The sequence below is a fragment of the Ipomoea nil genome, unplaced genomic scaffold (genome assembly GCF_001879475.1).
Source record: "Ipomoea nil cultivar Tokyo-kokei standard unplaced genomic scaffold, Asagao_1.1 scaffold1834, whole genome shotgun sequence".
Lineage (NCBI taxonomy): Eukaryota > Viridiplantae > Streptophyta > Magnoliopsida > Solanales > Convolvulaceae > Ipomoea > Ipomoea nil.
The window spans coordinates 3,938,144-3,950,808 of NW_017618262.1; the positions used below are offsets into that span (position 1 = coordinate 3,938,144).

Below are 12,665 nucleotides of genomic sequence, written 5' to 3' on the forward strand. Positions count from 1 at the left end.
TAACAAATTGGTTTGACCAATAAGTAGTAAACATGACAAATAAAATGAGATAGATAATTTTTTTTTTTGAAAAGTATTATTATTTTATAAAAATTGTATTCCTATTACCCTATAAAAGAATATTACATTTTTGTTAAAAAGTATTACATATTTGAGATTTGTTTCGCGTAAAACGGTGTCACTTAAATTTGTGTATATCCGATATGATTTAATTAGCATTGCATGACCAAAATTTGTATGACATTTGAGCAAAACCCATTAGTACATAACTTAGTTTGGCAATCAAGGTCAAAAAATCATTTAATCGCCCTTCACTTTCTACCTATTCGAGCATAGCTAATTAGTTTGGCAATCAACAAATATAGGTATCTGTCTGTGGCATTTTGAGCAAAAAACCATTAATACATTATAATTGGTGGAAAAGAATAAAGTTGGAAGGCATCAAATACAACTTAGCCCCATGTGCCTGAACTACACCTTCATTTCATTTACTAGAAAATTTGTAACTGATATCTAAATGTGTACTCTAAATAAAGTTTGTATTGTGATCTCAACTGACAAATAATTACAAAGATCGGTAAATCAATATAGATTGTCTATAGCTGCCTGACTCAAACAAAGAAGGTCAATAGACAGCTCCACGATGTGCCATTTTCCTTCACTTTTTTATACATTTCGACTCTTAATATTTGATTAAAACATATATTCTGACAAATAATAAATTGAACTTGTACGTTAGACTTATTTAGAGAACTAGTTGTAAATGTGCACAATGTATGATTGAAAAAAAATGTCAAATAAACAAAAAAAAAAAAAAAGAGAATAAATTTAATTATATGATTGAAATGCATTTTAAAAACACATAAATCTTATACTCCGTAACTATTAGGAGATGATTTTTTTTAATGATAAGAACGATTATTATCTTACATAAAATTTCAAAAATGTATTAAACGTAGTAGATATTGTGTTTCAAAATGATTACATTTTTAGGAAATGCAAATAAATTTTCTTTGATAATTTTTAAATTAGAGTTTTAATATTAATACAATAAAAAAATGTTTTGTTTACAATATGTTAATAATGCACCACATCAAATAAGATACAAACTAAAAAAATAAAGGTTTTAATTTTTAAATGTGAAAATTTCAACTCTTTTAGAAAAAGCAAGATTATATTTTTTAAAATAAATGTTAAATTTTCAAATGAGAAATTGTATTAAAATAGATACACATTATTTATTGATTCAAAATTCTATTAAGTTAAACTATATATATATATATATATATATATATATATGTGTGTGTGTATGTATATATATATATATATATATATATATATATATATATATATATATATATATATATATATATATATAACTACATACACACATATGTATCATGCATGCATGTCTTTACATTTTACATAGTAATGACACAATTTTATTGATAAATATTGAATGTATAATTGGTAATAAGATATAACTGTACAAAGAAAAAAAAATGGTCATCCACCTTGTGCTCAGATGGCACCTCTGTGTCTCCCCTTGAGGAAAGGTTAGAGGATTGTGATAAAGTATAGAACAGATAGATATTACCTTGTAATAGAGTTAATAGTATTCAAAAAAAAAAAATTTTAAAAAATGTCAAAAGGGAAAATGTGAATGGTAAAATTAAAAAGAAAATGTAAATGTGTAAAACAAACAAATAAACATTTAATGTAACTTATACTACAAACACAAATTTTATTTTAGTTAAGTATTAATCGACATTATTGACTTTTATTATATTTTATTTTAGATAAATTTAGAAATCGTCTCCAAATTTGTTACTTTATTCGTCGTATTAAGCGATCAGCAAATCATATTTCTCATGTTTTAGTTACGGCACTTTAGTTCTCAATTTGGTTTGTCTATTCTTCCTAGTTGTCTTCGGAACTATTTCAGTAGTTATTAATGTTATTCATCCTTTATTTAAAAAAAAAAAAAACAAATACATATGGTTAGTATACTTGTTTTGTAAGAAAATGGAAGAGCAGTTAAGTGTTGTTTGTTGTTGTGGTAAAAAAAAAAAAAAAAAAAGTTTGAGCATTGCTTCCATTCAATTGGAAACATCCCTTTCATGATTTTGATGGATTGAGGACCTCTCATCCTCACTCCAAATATCATCAATCATCAATTCAAATGAAAAGGCCAAGCTAATACTTTTAGCCATGTATGTGAGGTCAAGACTAATTAATATTCAAGTTGAAGATTATACATAGAGCTATAAATGTTTAATGCAAAAGCACCAATTATTTATTTATTTATTTATTTATTTTAATCAGAGAAATAAAGAATAAATTTATTCAGTACAAGAAGGTAAACCAACATAGGTTACATATACTGATCGGATTATCAAGTGAATAACTTGACAAACTTAGCGGAGGTTGTTCCAAAAGTATCAAATGCTTGTACGTACAGCTACATGAAGTGTACTGTAGGTTTTTTTTTTTTTAATTGTTGGGAGGGAACAAGTCTGCAACTGTAATCTACAACCACCACCGATACAAACATTATTAATGTAGAATGTAGATATGTGCAAATGGTAAAATGTATAGATGTCTGTGCAGATATATGTTTTTTTCTTTTTTGTGAAATAAAGGGTGGAAAAGCTAATGCAAAGCAAAAAGAGGAAGGATGGATTAAGTTATGTGGGTTCTGTACTGTCCTAACTTGTCCCCTCCACTTAACACACTGTTGGTCTCTCTCTCTCTCTCTCTCTCATCTCTTTCTCACAGACACATCACACAGAGAAACATCCCAAAAAAAAAAAAAATTATATATATATATATATATATATATATATAAAAGTTGAAAAGGGCAGAAGCACATTTAAGCCTTTTCTTTTAATTTGCCTTTAGCTTCTGTGCTTCCTTAGCAATTGTCTACGTCTCCTGTTTCATCTGCTCCCCCTTCTCAGAACGAAAAATGGGGGAGGGGAATCATGCTTTGAATTCCCTGTTATATATATGTGTATATATATATATACACATATATACAACTTTCTTTCGCTTTCCTCATCCGTCTAGCAATACCGTGACTACAAGTTCTTGATGTTTTTATACTTGGGAGAAGTATTGTAGTATTCAATTCCCCTCTTAATCTCCTGTTCTTGCTTTAAAGACTCTACCTTTATATATTTATATATATATATATACGATTTGACTTCATTTCCAATTTTCTAACTTTCCACTTGATTGCTCTTCCTCCCAAGTCCCACCCCCACTTTCAAGTGTTTTTCCAGGCTTTGTTTTGTGGTGTTTTTGGTTTTGGTTTTGGTTTTCTCCTCTGGAGAGTTTATGATGATATAGTGATAAAAACAGCAGACCTCAACTGGGGTTTTTTTTCATGGAAATTGATCTGAACCATGCAGTGAGTGGGGGGGTGGAGGAGAAGAAGCAGAAGAATGCATCATTTTGTAATGGAGAGTGTGAGAAGGGGGGTGGTCTCTCCACTTCCACTTCCTCATCATGCTCCTCCTCCTCAAATGCCTTTTCTTCTTCTTCCTCAGCTCCACCATCTTCAATCTACATGGAGCTCTGGCATGCCTGTGCTGGCCCTCTCACCTCCCTGCCCAAGAAAGGGAATGTGGTTCTCTATTTCCCCCAAGGCCATTTGGAGCAGGCCTCTCCCTTTCCTCCCACCTTTCAGATGGACCTGCCCACCCTTCCCCTCCACCCCCAGATCTTCTGCTCAGTTCAGGATGTTCAGCTTCTTGTAAGTCTTTCTGCTTAAATTAGTCCTTTTGTTGGGTGTTTTTACTTGCTCCTAAAATTGGGGATTTTAATTTACTTCTATTCAGCTATGTCTAATTTAGGCTGGTTTACTTCGTTGTGGTCCTTTGTTAGGTTCATAGGCGGGTCAGGTTTACTCACGCTCGAAAGGGTTGTGGGTTTTCCTCGTTATCGAAAAAAATTGGGGATTTGATGTGTTGATTCTTGAATTGCAGGCTAATAAGGAAAATGATGAAGTCTACACAAAGCTGACACTTTTGCCTATACCAGAGGTATGGCTGTCTTAAGTTGAATTAATTGTATAAAGTTTTGGTTTTTAGTATTTTATATATATGATTATGTTCTTGTGATTGGTTTTGGAGAGGAAGGAAGTGGTTGGTTTTCTATTTCATGGAGGTTTTTGAAAGTTTTATCTGAATTCCTTAAACTGTTTGAAAATTGGAGTAGTTAGTTTGGGATATGACTGTGTTGGCAATCTATATATACAGCCAGTAGGTATGAATTTGGAGGGCAAAGAGCATGGAGATTTGGGGATAGATGAGGACGGTGGTGGTGGTGGTGGGGGGGCTGCCCCCGTAAAATTGACCTCTCATATGTTCTGCAAAACCCTTACGGCCTCTGATACCAGTACCCATGGAGGCTTTTCAGTTCCTCGCCGAGCTGCTGAAGATTGTTTCCCACCATTGGTTCGGTTTCTGTTTTGGACTTTCATCAGTGACTTATGTTCATTCATTCGTTCTAGTACTAGGAAATTAAAGAGCGAAATTTCTTATGAAACTGTTACTGGGCTGTGAATTGTAGGATTACAAAGAGCAAAGGCCGTCTCAGGAGCTCGTTGCTAAGGACCTGCATGGAGTGGAGTGGAAATTCCGACACATCTATAGAGGTTATTAGATTGAAAACTTGGAATATTCTTCGATATGGAAATTGGAAGATTTGTTTAATGTGCTTATTTTATTAGACCGTGTTGAATGCTATTGAGTTTCGGGGATTTTAATGGTGTAATGCCCCTTTTGCAGGCCAGCCAAGGCGGCATTTGCTCACCACCGGGTGGAGCATCTTCGTGAGCCAAAAGGGTCTGGTGTCAGGGGATGCGGTTCTCTTTTTAAGGTACAAATCTTGTTCTTAAAAGCCAACCTATATTGGTGGTTTTGATCGAATGGGCTAATCTAGAGTGGTTTTGATATATTTGTCCCGAGTTATTTGAATAAATATAAGTTAATTAGAAGATGGTTTTTCCAGGGGAGAAGGTGGAGATCTTAGACTCGGAATAAGAAGAGCTGCTCGACCGAGAAATGGATTGCCTGAATCAATCATTAAGAATCAGACTTCTTATTCCAGCGTTCTTTCTGCCGTGACAAATGCTGTTTCTTGCAAGAGCACATTCCATGTCTTCTATAGCCTGAGGTACTATGCGTTCAATTGTCTCTATTTCCCGTATTTGTTATAACTGTTGGTCGGACAATTGGCTTGTTAACCACAAGGTTTCAAGTTCGACTACCCTTTGGGAGCTATCTATTGGCCTCCTTGGTTTGAGTCGGTTAGCTATGTGCAAACCTAACCTGGTTTACCTCTTTCTGGTCCTTTACTAGCTAGGGTCACAAGGCGGGTTTTACCCAAAGTGACCGCACCTTCGGGTAACGGGTGCCGTAAACCAAAGGGTCTAGATAATTATTCTTAGCTCAATGAAAAGTTACTAATAGTGCACAAGGCTAGGGAATGTTATGTAACATAACCTTACCAAAAGTGAAAGTTTCGAGGTTTTAGTTATAGCCTCCCTTCTCATTGGAGATATTTGATATGTCTCACGTGAACTTATTATGCTGATGCAGGGCAAGCCATGCTGATTTCATTGTACCCTACCAAAAATACGTGAAGAGCATCAATAACCGAATCCCGGTTGGAACAAGATTTAAAATGAGATACGACTATGACGATTCTCCCGAACGAAGGTAGTTTAATTTCTCAGTAAATATATATCACATATTATTGCCATTGAAGAGTTTTGATATAGAGAAGCAATTCTTATGTCTACTACAGGTTCAGCGGTATTGTGACGGGAATAAGCGACTTGGATCCTTATAGATGGCCCGGTTCAAAGTGGAGATGCTTGATGGTATATTGATTTTTCCATATAATAATGCTTCTTAATCATACTTGTACTCGACTATTCTATGATCCAAATGAAACCGAGTATATTGCCCTATTGATCGAGTAGAGATTGTATCGAGACTTAAAAGTGAACGTTTTTTATGCCACAGTTGTATAATGTTGCAGTCACTTTATTTTCTTCTTGATACAAGTGTCTCCATAAAACGTTACAGGTTAGATGGGATGATGATGTGATGAGTAATCATCAAGAACGGGTTTCTCCATGGGATATTGATTCTTCGGTTTCATTACCGCCACTGAACATCCAGTCTTCTCCACGAATGAAGAAACTGCGGGCCAGTCAACCTGCACTGCCTCACGAAAGCCATTTTTCAGGTATGGGTCTACTGTTTTTTTTTTGTTGTTAATAATCAGGAAAGTTATCATTTTCGTCGAGTAATTCCACTGGAAATTTAAGTATTTTTTAACTTTCTAAAAATGTGATTTTCAGACATGGAGGAGTCTATAAGATCCTCTAAGGTCTTGCAAGGTCAAGAAAACATAGGTTTAATCTCGCCTCTCTATGGAAAGATTAACTGCCACCCGGAGTTTGAACAGCAAACTGTGCCTCGTCGGGATTTTATGCCTGCTGGTATTGAAAAGACGAAACTCGGTGAACTTTTCCAAACTCAACCTCCAGCCATGTACACAGGCTTTTTGGAATCGAATAGGTTTCCAAAGGTCTTGCAAGGTCAAGAAATTTGCTCTTTGAGATCCTTTGCCGGGAAAAAAGACGTAAAATTCGGTTCCTGGGCTAAACCTGAACAGGGTTGCAATGTTTTCCAAGCATATCAGAGCCCTAAGAACAATTTCTATCATCTTGATTCTCAAGGGATGAGGAATAATACTTTTTTACCTTATAATGGGATCTATCGAGCTGGCCAGAATCCCGTAATGTTTCCACACATGAATGATTATCCTAGAGAAAATCATGTATTGAAGCCGATATCCATCCAAAACGGGAAAAGAAGGGAAGAGGGTACAATACAAAATTTCACCAGTGAGCAGAGCCCCCTCGAAAAGCCTTCCAAACTGGCAACCCCCGAGGCCCATTTCAAGGACGAGAAGAGTGACCCTTTGAGCGGAACGGGGGGGCCTTGTAAGCTATTTGGCTTCTCGTTGACCAAAGAGCCCTCCACCCTGAGCTCTCAAGGTTCTAGTAAGAGGAGCTGTACTAAGGTAAACTTCAGTAATGACAGATGGAGCGTTACGCTAATTATGCTGTTTACTTCAAACTCTGTATTTGATATCTGATACGTTCGTGAAGGTTCACAAACAAGGGAGCTTGGTTGGAAGGGCTATTGATCTCTCGAGACTCAACGGGTATGAAGACCTGCTCATCGAGTTAGAGAAGCTCTTTGGAATGGAAGGCCTGCTGCGTGATCCTAACAAAGGATGGAGAATCTTGTACACCGACAGTGAGAATGACATGATGGTCGTTGGGGACGATCCATGGCAGTAAGTCCCTCCCCGCTCCCCCTCCATGAAATGAGCATTTCATTCTTATGCCTTCCAAATTTCATTAGGCTATCTAAAAGCATCACTACTGGCAAGCAAATATATGTTTTTTCGAGTGACAAGGGAAACCAGAGCCACTACTCGAGAGTGTCCACTAGGTAAATCCCACCTTGTGACCCTAGCCAGCTGTTATAAACTAAGATTGGGCTAGGATCACTCAATTGGACTATAATGCCATGGGCCAAATCACACTAAAAGATTGAATTCAACCAATTAGCTAGTCGCCTTATAAACCCACATGTCAAAGGACCAGAGTTAAATCAGCTTAGGTTGCCCATAGTTGACTGGCTCAAGCCAAGAAGGCCAATAGGCCACTGCCGTTGGGAATCGAACTTGTAGCGTTGCGGTTACCAAGTCAACAACTGGACCAACTTGACTGGGGTTGCCCCCAACAGGCAAATATATTTAGCCTAATGTGTGGTAGCTCTAATTCCATTGGCCTTTACACAAGTATCATTTATAGGATAAAAACCGGTTTCCTCTATAAACCTAGGATACGAGAACATATATCAATACATTCATTCTTCTATGTTTCTTCCCAATACAACGATTGAATTGATTTGGTTGTCTCTGATGGCATGATGCAGCGAGTTCTGTGAAGTTGTCTCGAAGATCCACATATACACGCAGGAAGAGGTGGAGAAAATGAGCATAGGTGGGATAAGCGACGACACACAAAGTTGTCTAGAGGAGGCACCGCCAGTCACAACGGATGCATCAAAGTCATCTTCAGTCGGCCTCCCCAACCCCAATTCTTCTCCAACAGTGAGCAAGATCTGAAGCTTTTTTATGTCGTTAATTCCCGTGTAATGCTATGATGCTTTAACTTAGTTTGTATCCTGAAATTATGCTCAATAATTTGCTCACTCCACATGATAAGTATGTAAGTAGGAGGAGACTTTTTATGACAGCATATGTATAACCTGAGTTTGTACTAATGATTCCTAACAATGGGAATGTCTCTAGAACTAGAAAGCTTTTGTTGTTGTTGTTAAGCTTGCAATCTTTAATCTGCAGAAGTGATTAGTCTGCTAATGTCAAAATTTCGTATGATGCAGTTTTTTTCAGTAGTCAGGGTTTCTTTATGTATGTTGCATTTGAGTGTTTTCCTACTAAATAAGAAGTGATTGGCCTTTTAGGCTTCTTGGTGTGAGCTGGACAGTTATATGCAACTTAGATTAATTTATTTTATTGTGGTCTTTTGTAGCTAGGGTCATAAGACAAACAGTCGTTATATCATAGACCGTGGTGCACATGCACCGCGGTCAAAAACGGTGCCGTTTCTTTAAGTAAAGAAACGGTCCGCCGTTACCGTTAACAGAGTCCGCTTGTTCGGTGTATTAAACACCAACTGACACTACAGTATATCTAAACCGACAATGCAGTTATATCAAAATGATACTGTAGTTGTAGTGAAATGAAACTGCAGTGTATATAAAATTAAACTGAATAACATTTCACATATTTGAGTGTATATTGTACAATGAAGCTGTAATTATATCAAAATGATCATGTAGTTGTGTTTTAATGAAACTATAGTGTATATAAAATAAGCATTCAAAAAAAAATAGTGTATATAAAATAAAATTAAATAATATTTTCACATATTTGAGTTTATAAATATCGAATGAAACTGTAGTTATATCAAAATGAAACTGTAGTTGTGTTGAACCAAAACTGAGTGTATACGAAATGAAATTGAATAACATAGTTACTTTTTGCGGAAGGGTGCGGAACGGCAAAAAACGAATGCCGTTTATTTTCATTTAACAAAACGACATCGTTTTGGTGCGCGGTGCATAATCGATTATGCACCGCGGTGCACGATATAATTTGCCTAAGACGAAGAGGTTTTCTTCATGCACAACAATTGTAGATTTTTCTAATCACCCAAAAAAAAAGGATTGGATATTACATCTTTTAAAGTTTTAGTTATTAATAATTTTCTTTAAAAAATTCACCGAATTAACCAAAACATATAATTTACTATGTAATATGCATAGTGCGTATTCTATTTTTCACAAATTCATTATTTAATTAGTGTGATAAGAGTAAATTGTTTCGGGTCAATGTATCCGGTTCGAACGTCATTATCATATTCGTCTTTAAGTATTGGACGCTTGGGCTCGGGGCCCAGTTAAGTATTTGGGTCAGGACCGAGCCTAAAGGGTTCAAAGCAGAAGCTCATTAAGTTAAGAAGAAGCTTAATACCAGTTCGGATTGGTTTAGGCGCGCTGTCGAAAAAAAAAACCCCAATATGCATAGAGTCCGATCCGATTAAGTTCTCGGTATATAAGGGTCGGTAATTCGGAGTATATTCCTTATCAAGGTGTTTGAATTAGGGGTGTAAACGAGTTGAGTCGAGCCCGAGCTCAAGCTCAGTTTGTAACAGGGGAGCTCGAGCTCGAGCTCGGCTCGTCATATTTTCGAGCAGCTCAAGCTCGGCTCGAGTGACTCGATTGTTTGAGCTCGAGCTGAAGTTTGACTCGACATGACTCGAAACTGAGCTCAAGTTTGAGTTTAGGCTTGATTTTGACCTATTTAATTCATGCTTCAAAACTCAAAAAATAATAAAAACTATTTAATTCATGCTTCAAAACTCAAAAAATAATAAAAACGCAAAAAATAAAAATAAAAAAAACAAATCAATGTCCAAAGTTCAAAGCACTCTATACAAGTTAATAATTTCACATCAACTATAAGTCTACAACAACACTACAAATAGATCAAAAACTTTAGATCAAAAACTTTATGTTAGGAATATAGCGGAATAATGCGGAAGCGAAGAATCGAAAATTGAGAATTATAGAAGTTGAATAATAGGAAAATATATAAATGACAAAAGTAGGAAATTAATAAATTGGGAAAATATAATATATATATATTAAACTCTAAAAGAGTATAAAGAAAACAAATATATATATAAATATATATGTATTCTACGTGGGGACAAAAAAGAAAGAAGAAAGAATGAATTCAATATTGATGCCTTGATAACAAAGAAACATGAGCTATTTATACAATTGAAAGAAGGAGATAAATACGGCATGCTCATTGAGGAAAGGCACCACTTCCGGCGGGACGTGCAATGAGGAGGCTACTGTATGCATGCGACGTGGGTGGACAGCAGCATGTGGTGCATCATGGTGAGTGGAATGGATTTTGAGCCATAGAACTTAATTATTTTCTAACAATCTCCACCTTGGATCAAATCCATTTTGAAATTAATAACTGGAACAGTCGACTAAACTCAAGCACTGGTTGAACTTAGCAATAGGAAAAACTTTAGAATAGCAGGATGGATCACCATCAACTTCCTATGCGACTGAAAGAGCATTAGCAACCATGTTGGTTTCATCATCACTAGCATACCTAGCAGGTTTCTTGATTGTCCTCCTAGGCCGATCCATAGCAATGGAATACTCTCGTAGTGGCTCGACGAGAGGTGCGACACTAGTAGATGCATCATCTTTAGTATTACCATCAGCAGTAGTAACACTATCAATAGGCCTGAACTCAAACTCCACCTTCTCACCAGTACTCTGTGTCTCATCTGTACTGGGAACTTTTCCAGAAGAAAGTAGTGCATTTTCGTCAAAAGTGATATCTCGGCTCAGAATGATTTTCCGAGAATCAGGAGACCATAGACGATACCCTTTTGACTCAGAGGCATAACCAAGGAAAATGCATTTGACAGCTCTCGGGTTCAATTTACCCGTACTGGAATGAGCATAAGCAGGACATCCAAAAACTCTTAAGATAGAGTAGTCAACAGGATTACCTGACCAAACTTCCTCTGGAATTTTGAAATCAAGGGATGAATGTGGAGATCTATTTACCAAATAGCAAGCAGTAGAAACGGCCTCGGCCCAAAAATCACGCCGTTTCCATAACCCAGCATTAGAGAGCATACAACGAGCTCTTTCCAATAGAGTCCTGTTCAAACGTTCGGCAACACCATTCTGCTGGGGTTTACCAGGCAAGGTCTTGTGCCTGGCAATTCCATTTGCCGCACAAAAGTCATTGAAATCTGACTCACAGAACTCCAAGCCATTGTCTGTCCTGAGCTTCTTGACTTTTTTACCTGTCTGAGTCTCAACAAGTATTTTCCATTTCTTGAAAATAGAAAATGCTTGATTTTTATGTTTCAGGAAATAGACCCAGACTTTACGAGAAAAGTCATCAATAATAGACATAAAATATCTACAGCCTCCCATAGACTGGAATTTAGTCGGTCCCCATAAATCGGAATGTATATATTCCAATACATCTTTGGTACGGTGTGTAGCAGTAGAGAAACTAACCCTCTTTTGTTTCCCAAAAACACAATGCTCACAAAATGGTAATTTACCCGTACCTGAACCACCAAGGAGACCTTTCTTGCTCAGGATATGCATGCCTTTCTCACTCATATGCCCTAGACGCATATGCCATAGTTGAGTGAGATCCGCATCAGACATCGATGAGGATACCGCTACTGTACCTGTCACAGTACTGCCATGCAACACGTACAAGCTTCCAGATCGAGAAGCTTTCATGAGAACAACAGAGCCTTTTATGACCTTCAAAACTCCACCTTCAGCTATGTACTTGCACCCCAGACTTTCCAAGGTACCCAAGGATATCAGATTGCGTTTCAAATCAGGAATATACCGAACATTGGTAAGAGTCCTGATAACGTTATCATGAGTTTTAATCTGAACACTTCCAATTCCACTAACCTTGCATTGGGTATCATTACCCAGCAAGACAACTCCACCATCAACCGGTTCCAGAGAAATGAACCAATCTTTGTGGGGACACATGTGGAATGTACAACTCGGTTTCGCTCCGTTTGCAACCGGAGCTAACAGATAACAAAACATCGCCTTCTGAATCACTTTCAACAACACTAGCTTCAGCGGACTTCTTTTCTCTCTCTTGCTTGTTTTTCAACTTGAAGCATTCAGTCACATCATGACCATGCTTCTTGCAGTACTTACAGGATTTGTTGGACTTATGTCCTTTGGACTTGGATCTAGAATTTTTATTGCTACTCCCTGATTCAAGTGAATGACCCCTTACGGTCAAGCCTTCACCTTTGTCCTCAGACTTAATTTCAAAGTCAAACTTTTCTTTGGACAATAGGTTTGACTTAACATTGTCGAAAGTAAGGGTATCACTACTATTACCATACAACATAATTTCTTTGAAATGCGTGTATGATCTAGGGAGAGAGACAA

General features: G+C 36.8%; 1 protein-coding gene across 1 annotated transcript; it reads left to right on the plus strand.

Annotated features, from left to right (window-relative positions):
* Nucleotides 1-2,880: 2,880 nt before the first annotated feature.
* Nucleotides 2,881-8,514, plus strand: LOC109193152 (auxin response factor 4-like). The gene is made up of 12 exons (XM_019343992.1): nt 2,881-3,757; nt 3,990-4,046; nt 4,263-4,460; nt 4,576-4,660; nt 4,794-4,884; nt 5,017-5,181; nt 5,607-5,726; nt 5,815-5,890; nt 6,099-6,261; nt 6,377-7,104; nt 7,193-7,383; nt 8,031-8,514. Exons 1-12 carry the CDS (start codon nt 3,389-3,391, stop codon nt 8,221-8,223), a joined length of 2,436 nt encoding a protein of 811 aa, XP_019199537.1. The 5' UTR covers nt 2,881-3,388; the 3' UTR covers nt 8,224-8,514.
* The last annotated feature ends 4,151 nt before the right edge of the window (nt 8,515-12,665 follow it).